The sequence below is a fragment of the Mus caroli genome, chromosome 6 (genome assembly GCF_900094665.2).
Source record: "Mus caroli chromosome 6, CAROLI_EIJ_v1.1, whole genome shotgun sequence".
Lineage (NCBI taxonomy): Eukaryota > Metazoa > Chordata > Mammalia > Rodentia > Muridae > Mus > Mus caroli.
The window spans coordinates 33484578-33508162 of record NC_034575.1 but is presented as its reverse complement, the minus strand read 5'-3'; the positions used below and the strand labels follow the sequence as shown (position 1 = coordinate 33508162).

General features: G+C 44.7%; 1 protein-coding gene across 1 annotated transcript in view; it reads left to right on the top strand.

The window, feature by feature from the left end:
• The first annotated feature begins 9620 nt into the window (after positions 1 to 9620).
• The window catches only part of Hipk2 (homeodomain interacting protein kinase 2), a 187049-nt gene continuing 173084 nt past the window's right edge, over positions 9621 to 23585 (top strand). The window contains exon 1 of the mRNA XM_029478639.1: positions 9621 to 9834. Within this exon, the coding sequence (XP_029334499.1) occupies positions 9816 to 9834 (19 nt within the window). The 5' untranslated portion in view covers positions 9621 to 9815. The remainder of the gene's footprint in view (positions 9835 to 23585) is intronic.

Below are 23585 nucleotides of genomic sequence, written 5' to 3'. Positions count from 1 at the left end.
GAGAGAGAGAGAGAGAGAGAGAGAGAGAGAGAGAGAGAGAGAGATCTTTTTGTTGTTCTGCTTTCTATTTAAGAATCCACCTCAAGGAGATAAAATAAGCTAGCTCAAATCAGCCAGCAGTGTCTGTCTCCTAAAGAAAAGATAAGCAAATTGGCAACTCTGACTGCTGATTAAGTACCACCCAGGGCAAATGGAATGTGAATGGAAGATATTGCCATATTGCAAATTATTTAAAATTCCAATTCATCTCACACATACAGCAAAAAATCTTCGGGATTCTGTGACAAAGGACCCTTTGTTTCCTCCACAAAAAAAAAAAAAATCCTTTTTATTTATTTATTTTTTTACACTTTGAGGCTGTAGAAATATTTTTAAAGAGCTATATGTCAACCATGATAAAAATACTATCAAGAAATGACAAAATTGATTTCTTAAATAAATTAAGATGCTATTAGCTGCAAGGAGGGGCTGTTCTGTGACAGAAACATTCACGGAGAGGTGTCTTCTGTCAATCAGATCAGAGATCAGCACTTTCAAGGCTGGTTCACCTCCTCACTTCCATCTCTTTGACTCCTTAATCCTCCAGCAACAACTTAGTATCCCTACCCTACAATGACAGGCTGAAGAAGTGGGGGTGGGGTGGGGGGAGGCAGTGTCTTCCTAGGGAATATTCTTATCAAAACCGCTTTCCCAGTAGCCTCAAATTTCACCTTTTACCTCCGTGACTAGAAACAGGCCACTACACAGCTGCCACTGTAACAAGATTGCTTTACCAAATTGACTTAGATTATCACTCCTGGGGCAGGCACATTGCTGTTCAAATAAAACCCAAGTTGCATACCTCATGGGTCTGCTCCATAGAGAAAAAGTTCCAGGAAACTAAGCAAAAAGAATCCTGAAACTTTGAAGCTGTGGAAATATGTGAACCTTAGCTAAACTGAAAGCAAGTGGTCCCAAGACTAAATTCTTCCTTGTGTTCAGTCACTTACATTCTGTGTTCACAGGTCACACTTTAAAGATTGTTCCGAAATGTACCTTTTTCATGAACTCAACGCGCTTGTTAAACTCCTCCTTCATATCTGACACTATAGCACTTCACAAAGGCATTCACAAAGTGCTTTTGTCCTCTGCTGATTTCTACTAGTGCAGATAGCATTATCCCATTCCACAGATGAGAAAACTGAGGCTTAGGTAAATTTCATATTGTCATCTAGTTGGGAGTGATAGAGTGGAACCCTACATATGCCCATGTTCCATTCTTGTTCAGCTGTTTTCCGAGAAGGGAAGGTAAATCATTTTAAAATGAAACAGAGAACTCTATTCCTACATGGGATGGGACGGCAAAAATGAAACCAGCCTGTGCTTTGAGGAGACCAAAGACAAACTGCTGGGATGCAGTGGAGGTGCCAGGCAGGGCTTCCTGAAAGAACTTTCACTGGGTTTGAAAGGATGAAGAAAACAGACAGAGGGTGTGTACAGGGACTGAGGTGGGTGTAGCCCCTGCTCAGGACACAGGCTGGGCAAGAGGGGAGAACAAGATTGGAAGGTGGGTTTGGGGCAGATGGAAATAAGATTAAAGTGTCTGGTTAAGGCAATTAAGGTTTACTGAGCAGGCAAGGCAATGACTCAACATCTCAGAGCAATGGTGTGGCTTGCAGAAAGACAATTTTATCAACAAGTTATATGTATTAAAAAAAAAAAAAAGACTGGAGTCAGGGTCCAGTCTTAGTGGGGCTGGCAGTAGGGAGGGGGACTGTGCCCTAGGGAGAGGACCTGCAAGAAGAGAAACAGTGGATGGTACTGTGCCTCTGAGATGGCTGTGGAAGCCTGAGAGGATGGTGGTTCTCCAAGAAGAGCAGAGCAGATGAGTTCCATTTGGGAGAGGTTTCTAGAAGGCTGCTGGAAGCGTGGGGCCAGAGCTAGGAAGTCCATCAATACAAAGATCAGCCTGAAGAACAAACACAGAAGCTTGTCAAGACAGAGCAAGCTGCGCAGAAGAGCTTATGTAGATGTAGTACATCAAGGATGAGCAAAGAAAGCAGTGCATCTTGCGAGCAATGCTTCTTGCGTCCCCTCAAAGGAACTGGCTACATAGTATCACTAAGTAAATTTATGCCAGAGAGAATAAGTTAAAATGCTAATCCAGGTACCACCCCTGGATTCCTGAGTCGGTGGGCTCAATGCATGACCTAGATCCTTGTCTCTAGTTATCTCCTATGGGGTTTTGATGCAGGTGACTCAAGGGTCACAACTTTGACAAACAAAACCATATAACCTCCCTGTGTGATCTCAGCCTGCCTCTGCTGCTCCCCCGCCCCCCAGTGCCTCCTGTGGATTAGCAACTTATTATACACACATGACTCAAAACAGTCTCTCTCCCTTGAAAATTCCTTGGCTGAACTCCAGGCACTAACACCCACCTGCAGCTGAGCACCCCTGTCTGAATATCCCACAAACCTTGAACTCAACATGTTCAGAATCACACTCATTTTCTCCCCACACCTGGTGCATATCTGACACTGTGCAGGTTCCTCATCTTGGCACAATGTCCCCAGTGTCCTTCTCAACCATAGCCTCCCCCTCCAGTTTCCTGTTTGGCGGTATTCTCATTTTGAACAGATCCTGGTCACACAGACTTTTCTATGTTGCTGTCCTCTGCCAGAATCCACAGGCTGGGCGCAGATGTCACCCTTGGCTCCAAACACACTCTTTGCCATTCATCCTGCGGAGTTGCCTTTAGCCCACAGGTATCCATCCCTGTCATGACTGTGCTCTTTGCACTGTATTGTGGTCTTTCACTGATGGTTTTTCTTTGCACTTCAGCACCTCAAAAGCCAGGGCCGTGGCTTTTATACTCTCACCTCTTGATATAGAGATTTAGCACAAAATAAGCAGTCATAGGACAGCTAATGAATTAAATTTCTCAAGGAGTGTGTGTGTGTGTGTGTGTGTGTGTGTGTGTGTGTGTGCGAGAGAGAGAGAGAGAGAGAGAGAGAGAGAGAGAGAGAGAGAGAGAGAGAGAAAGAGAGAGAGAGAAGAAAATGACCAGGAAAGTNGAGAGAGAGAGAGAGAGAGAGAGAGAGAGAGAGAGAGAGAGAGAGAGAGAAAGAGAGAGAGAGAAGAAAATGACCAGGAAAGTTGAAGGGAAATTTGAAACAGTTTGCAGGGAGAGGAGAGTGAGAGTGACAGAGAAAAATGACTGTCTAACTGATTTTTGCCTAGGAGATCCAGCAGGGGAGGAACTGAGGAAGGACACTGGGATTTGCATTGAACTGTACTAAGAACTGTAGGTCAGTGTCAGTCCAACAGTCCTCTTCCACGCGGGCCAGCCCTCCATGTCAGCAGGGGGAAACTTGCAATATAAGCATGATGCACAGTGCTGCTCAGACCCTCTGGTTCACCCTGGGCCAGGCTGGCTTGATTGAACAGAATGTGCTGGCCTTAGGAAGATCTTTCTTCAGCCTCCTTTTCTTGCTACTTCCTCCTTTCAAACGTCTCTGTGTACCTTCTCTGCCTGTGTGCCCAACTTTAGCCGGAGCTGCATGGATGCAAGGGGCTCCAACCTGCCTTCCCACCATCACAGGAAGTCCTCTGCCGGGCCTGTTAACTCTCAGAAGTACTTCTTATGGACGAGTATGCCCCCAGCCCACCATTCCTGCAACCTCCAGGAAAACTGCGCTGTCTTCCTGTGCACCTTTCGGTTCAGCTTCTTTCTCATGCATTGGTGAATTACATTTTGTCATTTCGTTCTCCTCAGCTCCTTTCAACTGGACACTCTTTGGGCATCACCTTGCCCTACCCACAGCCCTGCCCAGATGTCTGTCTGTTTCTTGTTTCTTGCTTTTTTGTTTGTTTGTTTGTTTTGTTTTTCCTATAAACAGCAGAAAATGAGTGCTGCTCCTCTGTCACCCCGGCCGGCCTTGTCCATGCAAGTCCTCTGAGGCTGCTGTGTCTTTCCTACAGTCACTCCCCTTTGCCCTGCCAAGGCTCCACTCTGCTCTACCCTTTGCCCTTAAAGCTATAGCTGCTATTATTGCTCATTTGAATGCACTGCCTACTCTTTCAAAATTCTCTGTGGGCGTGATATTTGTCACTTAAGTGTCATTATTAAATACCACTCTCTTTAAAAAGATCATTGAAACCAAGCAACAGTTGAAGGCAGAAATATAAATGAATTTATTAAGGATAACTGTAGGGGGAAAAAAACCTAATAAGACAATGGTAAAAATAAAATTGGGCTATATTATGATTTGAAAAAAAAAACAGAATCAAAACAGAAAAGAGGAGTAGATGAAATAAAGAATGTGTGGAAAGATAAAAAGAAAAAGAGACAGGCACAATACTGGAAATGAAAACAGAGACAAACAAGACCAAAGTAGAGGTCTGATTTGTGTGTTTCTGTGTGAGTGTGCCCACATCTATGTATAAAGCCAGAGGATAACCTCGGGTGTCATTCCTCAGAAGTTTCTCCCTTACTTTAACTTTTTCTTTTCCCTCCACACCTCTATCCCTTCCTCTCTCCAGCCCTCCCTACCTTCTTTCCATCTTTGCTTGCTTTTTGAGATAGTTCTCTTGTTACAGACTGGAATTCACCAAGTAGACTAGTTTGTTGGCTCCATGAGCCCTAGGGATCCGCCTGACTGGATTACAAATGACTGTTAACACACCCAGCTTCTTTTGCTTTGTGGGCTTTAGGGATCTAACTGAGGTCCTTGTGCTTGCAAGGCAAGCACTTTACAAATGAAGCTATCTCACTTGCTCACCGAGGTGATTTTTGAGAGTATAACCCGCTTCCTCTAGGCCCATCTCTACAAGATAGACCACAGGCTCGGATTCAGAAATAAGAAGCTGTCAGGAAAACAAGAATAATAGATACCGAGTCAGAACAAGATGTAACTCACACAGATCCCCTGCTCCAAACACCTTGGGGGGAATAACAAGACCCACACCCCTAGTATATTGTATCTTATGCCTCCATAGTATTGGACTGTAGATTAATTAACACTTAATTAGTGTTTGATGGCAAGGGCCCAGCCGATGGTGGGTGGTTCTGTCCCTGGGCTGGTGGTCCTGTGTTCTATATTAGGAAGCAGGCTGAGCAAGCCATGAGAAGCAAGCATGTAAGCAGCACCCTTCCATGGCCTCTGCATCAGCTCCTGCCTCCTGGTCCCTGTTCTGTCTTGGGTTCCTGCCCTCATTCCTTTTGATCTGTTGTATGGAGCTGTGAGTGAAATAAACCCTTTCCTCTCCAAGTTGCCTTTGGGTTGCTTTTGGTCATTATGTTTCATAACAGAAATAGTAACCTTAACTAAGACAGGGTTAGACTCCCTGGAACTAGAGTTATGCATGGTCTCTAGCTACAATGTGGATAATGAGAACTCTGGGTCCTCTGCAAGAGTAGCGAGTGCTCTTAACCACTGAGTTATCTGTCCAGCCCACAGCTATGTCTTCTTAATTCACCTTTCAACAAATTGAAGCAAAGCTTTACTCTCTCAGGAGCTAGAAATGTGGGCAAGCCTTAGCCTCATTTCAGCAACGGGAGTTGCTTACAGGACATATTCTGTATTTATGTCTACAGTTGTGAAAACACACACCACAGAATCTTCAAGGCCACCAGACAGAGAAAGAACCACCCACCATAGGCTGGGCCCTCCCCATCAATCACTAATTAAGAAAATACTCTAGAGGTTTGTCTACAGTCCGGTACTATGGAGGCATTTTCTCAATTGAGACTCCCTTCTGATGACTCTAGTTTGTGTCAAGTTGACATAAAACTAGTCAGCACAGACCCCCTCTTCTGACATCCTTGGGTACTGGGCATAACTGAAATGTACACATACACACAAAGGGAAATGCTCAAACACATACAATAAAATAAACACCTTTTTTTTTTAAAGGAAAAGGTATTTTAAAAAGAAGATGATTACCAACTCCTTGCTAGTTTTCTTGTCTTATTTTTTCTCTTCTAAACATCTTATGTGTTTGTCAAATGAATCTAATCAGACCTTTCCATCTTCTCTCATGGTGCCCTTAGAACCAGATAGTACTGCACATCTTGCCCTTTGTTCTTCTAGGCATTGTAGTTCTCCTGTCTCCCTGCTGTCTGCCTATCTGTCTCCCTGCCTGCCTGCCTGCCTGTCTGCCCAACTGTCCACCTGTCTCTCTGCCCTCTCATCCATAGACACTCTTTCTCCTCTTCCCATGGTTCAGACACTGGTGTTCCACAGGTCACCATCTCAGACCATCTTTCCTGTTCCCATGCTTTCCCACAGTGGCACTTTGTAGTTAGCTTATGCCTAGTACCTACTTGACTGTGCCCACTACAGGGAAAAGAGATGATTAGCACTCCTCAGCCTGGAGGTTTGTAAAAATTGAAGTTCACTTCAATACAGTTTTCCCATCTATTTGATACCAAAAATGCTAGCTCAGCTGTTTTGTTTGTTTGTTTGTTTGTTTCCTCAACTGAAATTTTGCATCCATAAGGGACAGCTCTGGTCACAGTGGCCTAAAAAGGAGGTGCTTTTCTTTCGTGAGACTCCATTTCTTTGACCACAGTGTCTGCTTTCCTATGGGAAGAAACATCAAGATGTTTTCAGATAACACAAGCCACTTTCATTTTATTGTATAGTGTGTGTGCCTGCGTGCATGCTTGCACATGCACACATGTGTGTCTGTCTATCTGGGAGGCATTCCAGAGAATAACAGAGAATAAGACTACCCAGATTATCTGCTGTGCACCAGCATCTTGGATGGAGTTAGAGGCCATTATTAGCCGGGGCAAGTACTGAGGTGAAGGCTATCCTAGCAAGCCTGATGGAAAACTTGCCCCAAGGAGCTGTCAGTACAGGTGTGGGGTAGAATATTTACACCAAAAGGAGGATCATCCTAGGGAAAGAAAGGATGAAAATCAGTAGGGCTGGTCACGGGGAGGTATTTGGAATAGTAATCATGACCTCTTCTTGAACCCCTATTATTTAAACAAATTCTCTTGAATCTAATCTCAGAAGCAGTGGTGAGAAGTGTATCAAACACTTTTTTTTTTTTTTAAAGTCAAGTTCCTAATCACTGTGCTGATACAGGTGAGGACACAATAAGTTGTCATTACCACGCATTGCCTACATGCATCAGGCAATGAATAGTTGCTAGGGATAAGATGTTAAGTAAGACCTGTGTGGTTTCTGCCCTCGTTGAGCTTATAGTTAGAGATACACTGCCCAATATGGTAGCCACTAGCCACCCGTGCCTATTAGAATTAATGTTTAGTTCCTCAGTCACTAGCTGCATTTCATCATACGTTCAGTGCCACGAGTGGTTGGAGAGAGTTCTGTTGACCAGCATGGAAATAGGCAGAGGAAGCAACAAGCAATTGCATATCTATGTGGTAAAGGCGGGGTAGAAACTGATGAGTGCAGGGGAGCGTATATTCATATTAATATTCTTATTATAATTAAGATGTAGAAACCAAGGTTCAGTGAGGTCATACAAGGAGACCATGTTCATACACTTGCCAAGTGGGAGAGCTAGGGTTTCAACTCAGGTTTGTCTTCTTCACATTATTTAGGTTGTTTTATGGAGGAAATGAGCCAACCCGCAGGGAGGTAGGAATTCTTTAAAGAGAGAAGACACCACTTGTGGGAATGTGACATTTTGGGCAAAGGCATAGATGAGCAAGGTTGGCAGAGGACCACAGGTAAACCAGTCGGGCTGGAGAGGCAGTGATTTGTTGAAATCATGTCCTAGGAGAGGTAAGTTGGAACCTGTCTGTCTTGACTAAAAGCCAAGGAACTAAAAGACTTAGCACTAGATGAAGGTGAGTCTTTAGAGGATAGAAGTAGGAGCATGGAGTGGCCAGAACCACTCCATTTGAGAGAACAGCAGTATTTAGGAGCAACTGGCCATGAACAAATCTAAGGAAACCAATTAAAGATTACAAGGAGATAGAAAGGGACAAGTGAAGAGTGTGAAGGAAGATCGTAGGGGCCTAAAGATCTAAAGTTAAGGTCCAATACTTTGTATCATTGGATAATATCCTTTACTGTTGTGGGCTTCTTGGACTGCAAATCGGCAAGGCAGGCCTAGATGATCTCTGAGGTTCCCCTTACCAATGGTCGCCTAGGAGTCTACAACGTGAAGAACATTAGATTAAGGAAAGCACTAGTGTAATGTAATATGAAATATTGAGGCAAAGAAGATGGCCATCAAGGACCATCCCAAAATGAAGTGAAACTTATTTTCCAGTAACAAAGCCAGCTACGTTTGTGCAGGAGCTAAGTTGTTTTTTATTTTTGGGTGGTGGATTAGCACGGGATACAGAAGCTGGAAAGATAATGAGAAAAAAATTGGTCTTAAAAAGAAAACAATGGGCTTGTTTTAAAGAAAGTTCTCCAGAGTTAGAGGCCATCATTTTACATCCCCACCCTTAAGGCAGCTTCTAAACTGTTTTGGACCTATGATTTACAGGTAGGAAATACAATTTACATCAGGTGTCCAGTATTCATACCTGAAAATAAAGGGTTTATAAGACAACAGTCGACCTTCCTAAGGGCAATGGGCTCTAATATTTTTTGCTGGATTCTAATATTTTGTTGGCTTTTCAGAAGCTTTGTTGTCACCCACTTAATTTCTTTTATGAACTATTCATATATCAGGACTCAACAAGTTTTCGTAAGTTGGAGGCAAAGGCAGGGCATCCCGTGCAGACGTTCAGAAGCGAGCTGGAGGGGCAAATCAGGGCAGGGATCCAGGCTAGGAGAGTTTAAAGAACGTTTCGCTCCGGCCTGAGTGAGCAGAAAAAAAGCAAAACCCTGGAGCCGCTAGGTGGGACCCTCCCACCGGGATGATGGAGGAGAGGGCTCTCCAAACATCGGGATCAGGCGTCCATCCTGACGTTGCGTTTTCCCCGAGCAGTTCAGGGAGCTCCCCCGACATTCTCCCGGGAGGACTACGCGCCCACTCCCTTTAGTCATTTCCCCCGCGTGTCGGCTAGAACGGAGCCCGTAGTCGCTGAGGCGAAGACACTTTGCCCGGCAGCGGGACTGCTGTCGGCGGCAGCGGCTCGCGCTCCCCGGCCCGGTCGGCCGGCGCGCGCACACCCACGCGCGCACTCCCAAGCACGCACACACAAAGTTGTGGCCGCCTCCACCGCGGAGCTCCGGTCGGCGGCTGCGGGCCAGCGCACCGCGCTCTCGCCCAGCCCGGCTCGCACGGCCGCTCGGCTCCCCTCGGGCCGCGCTCGGCCCCCGCCGACGCCCCGCTCTGCCCTTCGGCTCGGCCCTCCCCGCCTCGCATCCGTGCCATCGGCGCTCGATTGCGCGCGGACTCCCTGGGGCTCTTCCCGGCTCGTTCGCTCGCGCTTGCCCGCCCGCCCGCTCGCGCCCGGCCGCGCCGCCCCGCCCCCGCCCCCTCCCCCTGCTCCTCACGGGCAACTTTTGCCGGCGCCCCCGCCTCACAGCCATGCGGAGCTGAGCTCCGGCCCGGGCCCTGGCCGCCGCAGCCCGCCCCGGCTCCCGCCCTCGCGGACCCGCCCGGCCCTTGGCCTCGGCGCCTTAGCCGCCCCGGGCCGGCCGAGCCCCCCGCGCAGGGCCCGGGCCGCGGCTACGGCGGCGGCGGCGGCGGCGGTGGCGGCGACGCGCCCGCCCGGCCCCCTCCCCCGGCGCCGGCCAAGTGAGGCGGTGATGCGGGCGCTGGCGGCCTGGGCTGCGCCGAGAGCGGAGACACAGGCTCAAGATGGCAGATTCCCACTGAGGCTGAGGGGGCCGAGCTCGCGCGCCGCGTTCCCTTCTCCGTTGCCATGAACCGCGGACACCCCGGCCCCGATGGCCCCCGTGTACGAAGGTAAGGGGCGTCCGGCCCGCGATCCCCCTGCTCGCTCGGCCAGCCGCGGCCCCCGTAGCTTTGTTCTGCCCGCGGCCCCTCGCCCGGCAGCCCCCGGCCGCAGCCCCGGGCCCTGGTCCTGGGGGCTCGCGACCCTTCCCGGTGCCCCCATCCTGGGTCCAGACGGGACCGGAGCCGGCCTGGAGCAGGATCTTATTTCCAGGGCAGAGAAGGCGGCTGGGGGGTGTGTGCCGGTGGGCTGCTGCCCAAAGAAAAGAAATGGGGGCGGCGTGTGGGAAAAGACGGATCCGTGACTGCTTTCTGTTTATTTGTGATAAATGAAGGTGATGCGGTCCTCCCCCATTACCTTTAAACGATCTCCTTTCTACTTGTCCGTCCTCTCTGCTCCCTTTTCCAAACATCTCCACTCCCACCCCACACTCCTTTATTCTTCCCGAGCCTCCGATTTTTTGGGGGTGGTGGTGGTGGCTGTGGAATCCGATTGAAAGGGGCCAAGCGATGAGAGAGGGTTGAGATGAAAAGTCCATTTCAGACCCAGGCAGAACAATGAAATAGGCTCAAAATCTCCCCGCAGTTGGCGTGTGGAAGGGAGAATGTAGTTTGGCTTTTTTGGGGGGCGGGGAAGGGTGTGCGAAAGAAGGTTTTCTGGCTCGGCCTGGGTAGATCGGTGCTGTGCACCTTCACCTGGCGTTGGCTGATTTTTTTCCCATTTGACTGTCTTTAGAAGAAAGAAAAGGTAAGGCGATACAGCTCCTCGCGCACTCTTTCGGTTCTCTTCAGTCAGTTCCGTCAGCTTGCAGCGAGAAAATCAAGCCGGAATCAACTAAGTTTTTACACTTGTATGGGGTTTTGTGTGCTTGTAGTACCGGGTATTTTTCAACCAAAGTGTGCCAGATTTTTTCAGTTATTTCGTCGTGAAAATGTTTCTCTCGTGAAATCATTGAAATAGCAGCCCTTTACATACTTTTAGCGTGGGTCCATCTGGCTTTCTTTCGGTTTTGTTCAGATATTCTGTGTATGAAATCGCAAATGAGAGGGAAACGGGTTTGCCAGGAACCAAGAGGAGGGGCTAGGGGAGATTGTAATCCTATAAACCCAGGGAACTGTTGGGCCGAGTGAAACAGGGATCTCATTAATAGTTTTATCTCTGTTAGGAGAGTCTGATTTAAAAAAAAAAAAACTTATCTGAAAAGAAAATCTGTTATTAGTTCCAGGGCTCTAAATGAATTAGGTTTCTGCATGGACTCTCTTACCAGTCAGGCTCTGAATAACGAGGCTGTAAATAACCTATGGACTGTAAATATTTTTTCCAGAGTCTCTTAGAAACAAAGGGGCTGTTTAGAAAGCAACAGAGAAATGTTATTCCAGGGGCTTTCCTCTTTGATTCCGAAGAACACAAGGTCTATTTAAACGTTCCACACAACAAAACAAAATTTCGGATCACTCCACCACGTAGACTAGAAACATGCCAGTGGGGACGTGAACATGTAGGAGAGCCCATGTCGGGCATTCATTGTTCATCTGTGTCTAGGGGAGGGGGGCTGCAGTCAAAGCTCCCACTGTCTAGAGTGTTAAAATGAAACAGTTTTCTCTTTATTAAGTACCTCCTTGAGACTCCCTCTGCTGGACACTCGGGGTGAGCATTTTAGAAAGAACTTGGCATTGAATTCACAACTGTAATAGAGGAATAAAAATTCCTCTTCCAGGAGGCTGGGGAGGTGGGTGGGGATGTATTTTGTCAACTTTGAACAAAGCCACCCTGGGAACTTCATTGATTATGTTGATTTCATTTGAAATCCATGAGGAATGTAGGCTAGCCCCCGGGGCTAAGTAAGACCCAGCACAGTTGGTCCTAGGACATTGTTCTTTTAGTGATTGTGTCGGAAAAGGAATTACAGGTGTGTAAAGTGTTACACTGTAGGACTGTGGGATTCAGAGGTCTCTCTCTGCTTGGAGTTTTACTTTCCAGCCCTCCTCTATCCCAGGCAACCTAATTTGTCACCTCCTTTCCATCCTGGGTTTCCTTGGGCCTTGTCTGTGGGTTCTCTTAATTGTTCTTTTGTTTGTAGCTTTTTTTCTTCTTTGGGAGCATCTCTTACATCTTTAGAATTCTTTTCCTCGGTCTTGCTCAGCACTACTTCCCCACCAACCCAGAGTTACTCAGCCCAGAGCTGAGGCCTGTCTGGTCTTTTTGAGAGAGACTGTTAGGCATGCTATGAGACAGAGAAATGGCCTCCATAGTCAAAGTCTATGCTTCCAGTACCAAAGCTCAATCACAGTGCAGAATATGGCCAACACTACAGTGACCTCTCCCTTGAACCCCCAGTGACAATCTGTGGATTCAGTGAACCTGACTTTTATCATATTTCCACCAGAACCCAGGGACTGTGGTGCGTGCGTGCGTGCGTATGTGTGTGTGTGTGTGTGTGTGTGTGTGTGTATGGACTTAAATGAACAGGACTTTTTTTATAGACTTCTCCAAAAGAGGGATTTCTTCTCCTAATAGTTCCACATGATTCTTCTCAGAAGTCTAATTACACATGAGACTTTTTAGCTGGAATTTCTCAAATGGAGTGTGACTCAGATTCCGAGTGAAGGCTGGAATGTAGAAATCTAGACAGGTGTGCTGTTTTTGAAACAAAGCATATTTGATAATAGGAATTAATAAGTGGCAAAGTGTAACAGTCTTCTAGTACTGTCTTTTAAGAGTTGGCTTATAAATATCACATTAGTTTTCAGTGACTTGATACTGATCAAGTTAAACTTCTTGTAATAAAGGGGGATATTTTCTTAGAAGGTTAAACATTTGCCTTGTGATTATATTTCTCCATCAACTTGCTTACCAAGGCTTTTTCAGCATGGCATGCAAAGGTCAATCACAGGGGTCTGTAACTCTGGATTCCCAATTAGAGAGACCTAAATTCCAAGTTAACTGTGTCTCACTTACCTGAGATGTGGCTTGTTGATCAGTGTGGAGGAAACCAAAGAACCTTTCACATGCAGACTTGTAAACACTGGCATGCTGAAGTCCCTCATCAGATGGACCGAAAGACACCTGGCCACCAAGATGCAAATGGAGAAACAAGATCCGGAATCATCTTCCCTGAAAAGAGTTTTACAATGCGTAGTCTTTTGTATCTTTGCCTGTGTTTTTGTTGCACATTTGTTAATAAGAAAGCATAACCATTGTTTACCTTGTTGTTACATTTGAATAATGAATCAAACTCATTAGTTTTATCTTTGAAACTGGTCAGGATGGCAGGACACTCAAATCAGAGAAAGTGGGGATTGAATGAGCTTACGCCTTTACTTTTCAGAACTTTTAGCCTCTATTGGATTGTGTGAGGATACAGTTAGAACCAAGTCTATTTAGTAGCGTTCCTGCCTGGAGTAGGCATTTTCTCAGTATGTGTTAAATCCCTCTGTCTTCCTCGTTGTTTACAGGCATGATGACTCTAGGGAAAGCATAACCCTCAAATAGTTTAGAAAACCAGCAATAGGAACACTTCAATTTCAATTATTAATCTCCTGCTATTCCTTTTCTAGTTTGGGAACCAGCAACAATAAACCCCCGTAGCCACAGAAGAAAGAACCATTTTTTTCCTCCTCTGTGACCTTTCCGGAGTCTTTATTCCCATCAAGCTTCTGCTGGTTTCAAGTAGAGACTGTCTCTTCCATAGCAGCACTTTTGTGCTACGTTATAAATGTACAAACAACCTGTGAGGCAGACTTTCAGGGGCTGCAGCTGTGTCCTGGATGGCATCCCTGAGAATGAATGGCGACCTTTGCCCTTAGCAAGGACCCATTCCTGTACAAGGTGGCAGGCTAGGTAAGGAGTCCCGAAAAGTTCCTTACTGGTTCTTCTCAGAGGAGAGGCTCCTACCCAGCCACATGTCAGGGGCTGCCTCCCTAGGCAATTAAACATGAATTTCTCACCAAAGAAAACTGGGGGCTTTATGTAAGTTATGGCTGCTTACATACTTCATATTTTATGTTTTGTGCTCCTTCATTTCTTTCTTTCTTCCTTCCATAGAGAACAGTCTATGGCTAAGGCTAAAGCTAAGGTTCTTCCTTTGAGGCTTGTATGGAGCAAAGTACTGATGACCAAGAGCGTAGGACATGTGCACAGTTTTTATTGTTCTTTGCTAGGGTTTTCTGGTAGCCTTAGTATGACGATTCAGCTGCTTGGGGTTGCAGTCAAAGGTTGGCTTCAGAATAATGCCAGCATACTTGTGTGACCACTCAGAGCTCGAACTTGAAAGGCCCACACTCATAATAGCTCCATTTCATGCGACAATACTTTGTGGAAGGAGAAAGGAAAAAAAAAAAAAAAACCAGAAAATTGAAAACCCAGAGTACAGGAAGATCTTTATTTTTTTCTTTAAAAGAGGCTGAGAAGCGTGCAGGTTGATGATGGTGATTATGACTTAGACTGCGATTTGGGTCATGTACTTTCTGCTCTTTCTACTCGCTGAACTCCCTGTTTGTTCCCTCACTCGGCAGACCAGGCGCATCTGTCCTGCACTCAGTCAGCAAACATTCACAAAGGCTCTGCTGTGGTCTGGGCCTCATGGCAGGTTCTGCGTTTAGAGAAATGACAAAGACTTGGCCTCTGACCTCTGGGAGTTCAGGAATAGGGGAAGTGAAAGTCAAAATATTTAAACTCATACAGATTCACTGGGCAGTGTGTCTGACCCAGATGAAATGTTTGTTTTGTTTGTTTTTGTGCATGACAGTTCTTACATACTCTTGTCTTCTTAAGGTACAAAGGGAAGACCCTAATTTCTCTTTTACATTGAAATGTTTTCTTTAGTTGAACTTACTTTTTAAAATGAATTTCAAAGCTTCTCATTACAGATTTCCTTAGAAATTATTTAAATATCACAACCTCTTTTGCAGAGGATGCTTTTTTTTCTCTTTCATTATTTAACTTTTTTTTTTCCTTTTTTGGTTTTTCATGACAGGGTTTCTCTGTGTAACCCTGGCTGTCCTGGAACTCACTCTGTAGATCAGGCTGGCCTCAAACTCAGAAATCCCTGCTTCTGCTTCCCAAGTGCTGGGATTAAAGGTGTGTGCCATCACTGCCCGGCTTCATTATTTAACTTTTATTGTGTATCCTCATCAGTGCAAATACTGTTCTCACATGCACATGCTTGCTGGGATACTGCTTTTTACATTTAGAGTTGAAGGCTGCGTTGTGAGTGGGTCTCCCATCCATGAGTGCCTGTTGGAGAATTCCTTCCTGGCTTCACCATCTCACTTGTATTCCAGACAGTCATGTGGTGGGGACTCACTGGCGGGACATAGATGGGTCTTCACACAGTAGTTATTTCCCAGGAGGAGGTCATTCTGGGAAAAGGCTGGCTGTACCCTTAAGTCAGGAACATAGACCCTCGGAGCAGGAGCCTCTAAGAAGTGAAAGCTGCCTCCCTGCCCTCAGCAGAATCACCTGGGAGGGGACTAAGGGGATATGCCTTTGTCTAATCCTATAGTAGATGGCAGCCTTCCTAGTCTCTTTGTAGCCACGGAGGAAAGAACACCCCCTCTCTTTTTCCTGCAGCTGTGCCCTGAAAGGTATTCCTGGGAATGAAAGGTGACCTTTGCCCTTAGCAAGGACTCCTTCCCTGACTTGAATCTTCAGCTCACTGGTAGCTGTTATTCTGGAGAGAACATTAGCAATTCCTCATTAACCAGTTCTAGTAGTTCATGAATCTGATGGCACAGAGATCCTGGGGCCTGCTATAAATCTCATCTGCTTTTGATCAACTTGTTTTCTTTTACTTTGTTTCTCTAAAACATTTCATATATTTGAAGACAATACTTGGACTCCTTACTCCCCCCTCCCCCAGCCTATTTTTGCTTCTGAAATATCTCCTTTCTCTGTTGTAAACTCGCTAGTTTCTCTCCATTAAGAAAAATGGTGGTAATCAAATCTAAATGCAGTTCTTTAATGATAATCTTATTAGTATGAAACATGCAAGAGAAGGACTTTAGGATTCTCACTTCCTGGGAAATTTCTGGAGAGCAAGAGCCATGTCTGATTCATCTTTGTGTTCCCAATTGTAGCTTTACAATTCCTTAACCTTAGTAGGAACTTTATAAACATTTGTAGCATTGACTTCTTTTTAATGCCATCTGAGCAATACTTTACAACAGCGCATGACTTGCTTGCACTTAATTGGATCCTGAGCCTTTAAAAAAAAAAAGATAGAATCTGACTTAATAGCCCTGACTGGCCTGGAACTATATAAGTAGACCAGGCCGGCCTGAGACTCACAGATATATCCACTTGCCTTTGCCTCCAGAGTACTGGAATTAAAGATGTGTGCACCATGCCTGTACCCTGCTGAATATTTTTTTTTATACTTTTGTCTAACATTTTCACCCCCAATAAAGATGCTGCCTTCTGCTCTACTCTACACATCCCTTTGAATTTCATCTGTCTATTTCCAGCTTTTAGGGTGGTAGTGTCTGCTATGGATCAGACAGAATACCCAGGATATAAAGTATCTCTAACTCGGATTGCTCTTGGTTGAAGAAAAGAGTGCACAGAGTCTCTGTGACTCAGTGTAATATTACTTCACCCAGGTTAGAAAGGACAGGCTGTCAAATTCTTTATAGATTCTGAGTCAGCAAAACCCATACCTGTTTTACCAGTCAGTGAGCCAGGTGTTTATGGTAGTGGTTACAAGGCTCACTTCAGAGGGCGTCCTCCATGACAGTCTAGAGCCAGTAGAAAGGACAAAGTATAGTGGACAGTCTCATTGCCACCAGGTCATTTTCTGATGCATGGCTTTGCTATTAAAATAGTAACTTAGGGAAACCATTACCAAAAAAAAGTAGCAAGCCTTCAAAACTAAAAAATAGTCTTGTGGTGTCACTTATCCGTGAATCTGCTACTGACTAGATCTGTAGTGAAGTACTTAGTATTCTTTCTTTTATGATTCTTGCCTAACTACTTTTGCCCTAGTACATTCTAATCAATTAAGTGCCATGTTTAAATAGAACTAAGACTGATAGACTCTTTTGTGTGTGCTAATGTGTAGACATTATAAGAACCTTTGTCACAAAGAATGCCATCTAATACATAATAGAACAAGGCACCCCTCCCTTGGTGGTTCTCTCCAGCTGCAGTGAGAAATTGCTTCGAAGCACTTCATAACATGGGATGAAACAGCCCCTCTCATCCTCACAGTTACAGATCACATCTTGATTACAAAGGCTTGGTAGTGAAAATGGGGCATTTCCCTCCACACCAATATTTCATTATTCAATCTGTGAATTATTCTTCAATTTCAAAGTGACTTTTCCAAGGGTTTGTCAGACTCCATAGTGCCAGTTTTGTATAGAATTTTTGCATCATCCCATTTAAGAAGTCCATTTTTGTGGTCCTTTTACCTACAGCCTGTAAAAATAACACAAAACAAAGATTTGAAAAACTGGTTTGTTGCAAGTTAAGGAAGTTTTTGTTTTTGTTTTGTTTTTTCCCACTTTTCTCCACCCTCCAATAAAGAACTTATAGAACTCTGTCAAAAACCAGATTTCAGATTCCTGGAATTCTGCAGAAAGACAGCTAGTTTACCCTCCACATCCTGTGTTATAAGAATCCGGTCATCAGAATCCATGCTGAGAGCAAGGACTTCAGGTGGGAAGGCTGTTTCAGAGAATATTTTCCAGGGAAAGTGAAAGGTCATTCCAGAAGGCACACATGAAGCCTGCTTCACTTTGAATCATTTCTATCTGTAGCGACAGCCTAGAATGATCACTGTAGTTCATTAAGTATGACCTGAATCATAAGGAAAAGATTAATTGATATTCATTATGTTCTGCTTACTGAGACAGGGAAGGCTGTCTAATGTATCACAGAAATGAAAATGGTCAAAATAAAGTTTCACTTGATTATACCATGACTCACTCCACAAAGGATTTAAGGCCACATAAAGAGTTAAGTTTCTGGTAGGGAGGGAAATTAATTTATGTAGATCAATTTTGTGCATCAGCCTATTCCAGGGAAGCTGGATAAATGAGGTACTCCTTTTATAAAGACAACAGAAACAGCCAAAGCTCTTGTGCTGGCTTAACAAGGTGAATGGGCAGAGTGCATAATGGGATTCATTTGCAAAGTGATTTTTGCTTGGCTGGAGTGGCAAGCACAAAACAGACCAGCAGATGAGGACAGTAAGTGTTTTGGATCAGTTGTCAAAAGCTTAAAAGGGGTTCCAATTCAAGAGACATTTTATGGTGTGGAGAAGGGGACTAGTATCAAAACGACACTTGAACCAGGTGATTTTTAGTGGCCTGGATGTAATAGGAGGAGGGAGGGAACTTGGGGGAGCCTGCCAGGAGGCTGGGTACTGTGGAAGGAGGTGTGAGTACTCTGGAGATGGCTGGTGTCTGAGTGGTCTACGAGTACATTCAGAGAGAGAGTATTTGTCAGTAGTATCTGACCCAGAGGTTCAAGAAGTATTTTTTCTGTTTTGCTTTCCTCCTGTACCTCTGGCAGGGATCTAGGATCAGGGAGACTTGCTGGTTTGGGTAAAACTTTGTTTTAAAAAATTCTTTTAAGACTCTCTTCTTTTTGTAGGCTTCTTTACATTGTACAGGGCCTTCTTGGACCATAGTACAACCTGGTAGGGCCTTCATGAGTTAGTGTTCTACCTCTGACACGTGAGGATCCTAAAGTCCAGATCAAAAAGAGGCTGTGGATGCTGCCTAGGGAGGCTGGGGTGGAGTGGGGTGGAGTTGTGGAGTGTGCACAGAAGCTCACAACAGCCTAGAATGCCTACCTTCTAGGTTCCTAGGATTCATCAGAACCACTTCCTGTTATCCCCAGTGTTTGTGGGAGCTACTGACCTCTAGTCTCCCGGGGTACCTGCCAGCCTGCAGCACTGCACTGAGGCCAGCACCTAAAGGTTGTGTTTTTCTTTCCTGAGGAGAGCAAGGTCCTCAGCTCAAGCATTTTCAGTCTTCTGTTAGGAGATGATTCCTTATGTTTTCCTGACAAGTTTATAGCGTGTCACTATGAGCTACTTATTAACAACAGATAATCACAGGCAAGGGACCAGTGTAATCAGGATTAGTTTCACAGAACCTCAAAACACTTTTAAGTCATTAAGCAGCTTTTAGAACAAATTTGCCTTCCTAAGGTCCAGTTTTGAGTCATTCTTGCCCTTTGACATGACCACAAACTTGAGACTGGCCACTGCTTTCAATAACAATATGACCCCACTGGACCCTGTGAGCACACTTGCACTGGTGTTGGTTTTGACCTGCCTGGGAAGCATTTCTGTCCTGCTGAATGACTTCTGGACACAGACCTTAGTTAACACTGATGAGAGTACAAACAGGTTTGCTTTGACATTAGCAGATCCTGGGGCAAGCATGCATCTGATTACCTATGCCACTCTGTCTTCCTGGTTAGTGAGTCCAAACTGCAACCACCTCACCTCCTCTTGGGACTTGGGGTGTCCAATGGATGCTTGTCAGGCCTAGGAGTACATACCCATAGACCCTAAGAAGGCTTGAGACCTATGGACAGGGAGCCTACAGCCCTGGGGATGTAGGAGATAGATAGTGGATTCTCAGCCAATGGATGGGCACACCCCTTGGTTCTGGAGACCCCTCAGCCATAGAATGGGGTGCTAGGTGCTTTGAGTCTTGCCTAAAGGCAGTGCTAATAGGGAGGCACCTTGTGTTCCAAACACTTCAGTAATGAGGACTATTTGAAATGTTTCCTCTGTGCAAATGGCAGCTGTAATTGTGCCACCTCATGTTCTGTTCCTCATTCTCTCCCTTCCCTCCTATTCATCTTATGCTCGGAGTTGCTTCATAAAGTACAGGGGTCATGAAACTGACCCAGGTCCTATGACTTGCTAAGGTAGCTCCAATAGTCAGCATGTTCCTCCCATCAGTGAAACTTCATGGAAGACCTTGTAAATCTGATAGCTACTTTGTTGTATGAGTTTTGGCCACTGGCAGTTGGGGCCTCCCCTCCTGCTCATCCTTGACAGTATCTTTCCTCTCCACTTTAAGTGCTTATTATCTACCCACAGGGCCCCTCTGCCTACCTACTTATCCTTCTGGCTCTGTGGATCTTGGGCATGTTTGTTCCTTGTTATCCTGGTAGGTGGGAGGGTCTAAGGGATGTCATAGAACTCTCTGAAGTGTATCTTTGTGGGGCACTATTTTGGAGAACCATCAGTCACTTAGAGGGCTTGTTAAAACATGTGGCCTTGCCCCTAGAGTTTTAATTTGTAAAGTCTGTGATAGGCCCCAGTTGCATTTCCAGTGGAAAGTCATTGTTTTGGAGGAGTGGATTCTTAATGAAGAATCAGTGCACATTTAAAATCAGATAGGTATTTGTCTTCGATGTGTGTGGGAGCGACACGACATTAGCAGGACTGGCAGTCCTGCTGCTTTGTGACTATGACTTCCTGAGAGGCTCAGGAATGTGCAGAGGCTGCCTCTGTCTTCTCATAGACCTTCCCATCCCCTCTGGCACGTCAGTGTTTGCAGGGGTTATGTCCTTCGCGCCTTCCACAGCCAACTAGTCTGCAGTTTGGCCCTGGGACTCTGGAACAGACTGGGCAGTCATCATTCACATAGTAACATATTATTATTAGCTAATGTTTAAGAGCTCTGTGATTTTCTCAATTTATGGAAGGGGAAATTGAGGCTTGACAGTATTTAATAATGTATTCAAAGCCTCTGACTAGTCATAGCAGAGCCAGAGCTTGAACCTGAGTCCACTGACACCAGCCTGCTCTTGTCTTGACGTGTTGGCCACTCTCCTCCTCACAGGTTTGTTAGAATGGCCCAGACAGCATACAGTAAGGATCTAGAATTCTTCATAGAGAAGAAATAACTAAGTTAAGACCATTAGTGCTAGATTGTTAATCTCCCCAACATAAATGCTCTTCAATACCCAAGCCAGACAAGGTAGTGAGAGTGAAGCACAGTACAGTGGCTGGTGTGGAGGAGGGGTGTGGGACAGGGCAGCCAAGCCATGAGCCCACTTTCAGCAAGGAGATGAGTTTTGAACAGCTGATGCACACAGACTTATCAAGCACAAGAGGTTGCCTGCTGCATAGTAAGACTTTACTGTATCCCTGTGGCATTGCTGCAGGGTTGACTGCACTGTTAGCAAGCTGTACAGATGACATAGGAAGGTAGGCAGCTCTCTCTGCAGAAGGCTCAATACAAAGCAGCCTAGATCCAACGGGTACCTTTTATTGTCAGGTTATGCCTGTGTAGTGGAGACTTCCCAACCATTGTAGATAAGGAAGTGGAATTAGTAAATACATTGGTTCTTCTCTAGACATAAATGACTTTGTTTCAGTCAAAGTCTGAATATTTTAAAACGGCAGAGACAGATTTATGTTACTTTCCTTGAAAGATAAAGTGGTAGGCATAGAAGTTAGGTCTTCTATGGGAAGAGCCCAGTACAAAACCAAACCACATCACTCACTTCAAGTATAGCATAACTTTTGTTTTATTTGAGACAAGATCTTTCTATGTAGCCCATACTGGCCTCACACTCTGTGTAACAAAGGTTAGCATAGATCTCAAGATCCTCCTGTTCCTGAGTGCTAGAATCACAGGCAGGTATTATCATGGGGGGGTGGGGGGGAAGGGAGAGAGAGAGAGAGAGAGAGAGAGAGAGAGAGAGAGAGAGAGAGAGGATGCGTGCATGTGTGCATGGGCATGTATGTGTGTGTATGCATGTGTTTGTGAGTGCAGCCAAATATTGGGATCAAACCCAGGGTATTCCACATTTTAAGCAAGTGCTCTGCCATGAGATACAGCCCTGGCTGGCCCCTAGCAGGCCATATGACATCTCTTATCTGTGGGACAAATTAGGTGAGCCAGACTCTGCTGCCTGAGATTGTTCAACAAATGATGGAGGAGGTGCCCCAAAGTGAGGAGAGAAAAGCTGACAAGTTATATCGTGTTACACCACATTCTTATACGTCTTATGTGATTAAAGCATAAGAGTCAACCAATATCCACTGAGCATACTCGGCATGCCAGAGACTGTTCTAGGAGCCTACTGGACAGCATTGTACCAAATGGATAAAAAGAGCAGCTTGTGGTGTAGTGAATGAAAGCAAAGAATCTAGGGTTGGTTTTTTTTTTTTTTTTTTTTTTAAGCTTGAAGGAAATAGAAGTGGACATTTATTAAATCCCTGGAAAGGTTGAAATTTCTAAGATTAGAATCTATAGATGAAATCACAGGAAAATATCATTAATATTGTCAGAGTAAACATTCCCCAAATGTTAAGATTATTTCTGGCTTTACCATCATGAATTATTCCTTAGGATAATTCCCTGCAACATTAAAGTTTATCTGAATTTTAAGATCTTTTCTCCAAATTATGTTTACCATGTCATTTGAACATTTGTCATATTTTAGATATATACCAATAGATTAATTTCTTCCACAAAGTGCTTTCAAATTAAACAAATCAAACTTCCAAAATAAAGACTTGAATAAGCCCTCCTGCTTATTTTGGAAGGAAAGGAGTTCCTTGCTGTACTTCGGTCTGGACCCTGTTCTCTAATTCTTTTCTCTTTGAGTGACATGTGTCCCAGACTTTGAATACCACTTAAGTGTATCTGTGACTCTCAAAGTTCTGTCAATACTTGGACTGTACATGTACAATACTGGAGTCATGAAGTTTATTTGACATCTCTGTGTAGATCTCATGGGTATCACAACTTTAACACCTATACAGAAACTCTCCGTCATCTGTGTGAAGTACACTCAAGTTCTCCACTTTTCCCCCACCCAATCCATTCCACACAGCAGTGGACCTCAGAAACAGTGGGATCATTCATGCTTTTGCTTACTTCCTATTTAATCCATCATGCTTTTTACTGATTTTTTTTTTTTTTTTGCTTCCTAAGTACGGCCATTCTCATATTCGCTGTAGTTATTATGTTCTGTAAAGTTGCTGTGAACCCTGAATTAATGAACAGGGAGCCATTATTGGTAGAGAAACTATAGGACTAATTTCCTGTGAGTTTTTGGTCATATTTTTAATTGATCTCTACATGGCATCATTAACATTGGTGTTTTAAGTTGGAACAAAAAGTAACATTCATGTAATGATGTAATTTAGTACATACATTTGTGTAACAATGTTTTTGTATGTTTCTGCTTACAGACAATTTTAACTTTATTTATTTATTTGTGTGTGTTTGTATGTTCGTGTGTGGAAAAGAGGGTAAGAGGGTAAGGAGGAGGAATGCATATATATATATATATATATATATATATATATACATACACACATATATACACATATACATACATATATATGTGTACATACACACACATGTATATGTATATGTATGTATTCCATGGCTTGTATGGAGGTCAGAGGTCAACTTCGGAGTTGTTTTTTTGCTTCTACTAATACACAGGTTGCAGGGATTGAACTTAGGTTACCAGGTTTAGTGACAGGTGCTTTAACTGCTGAGCTGTCTTGCTAACACTGAACTCACAGCCAGCAATGCTGTAACTAAAGCACAAATGTGCTTATCAAATGCATGGTTTTTTTCTCATAAGGAACAGCACATCTTTCTTATATCTTGAAGCTCATATGAATACCTCATCACAGGTTTAAAACTTCAGCATTTTTAACTGGGCAGTGGTGGCGCACGCCTTTAATCCCAGCACTTGGGAGGCAGAGGCAGGCGGATTTCTGAGTTCGAGACCAGCCTGGTCTACAGAGTGAGTTCCAGGACAG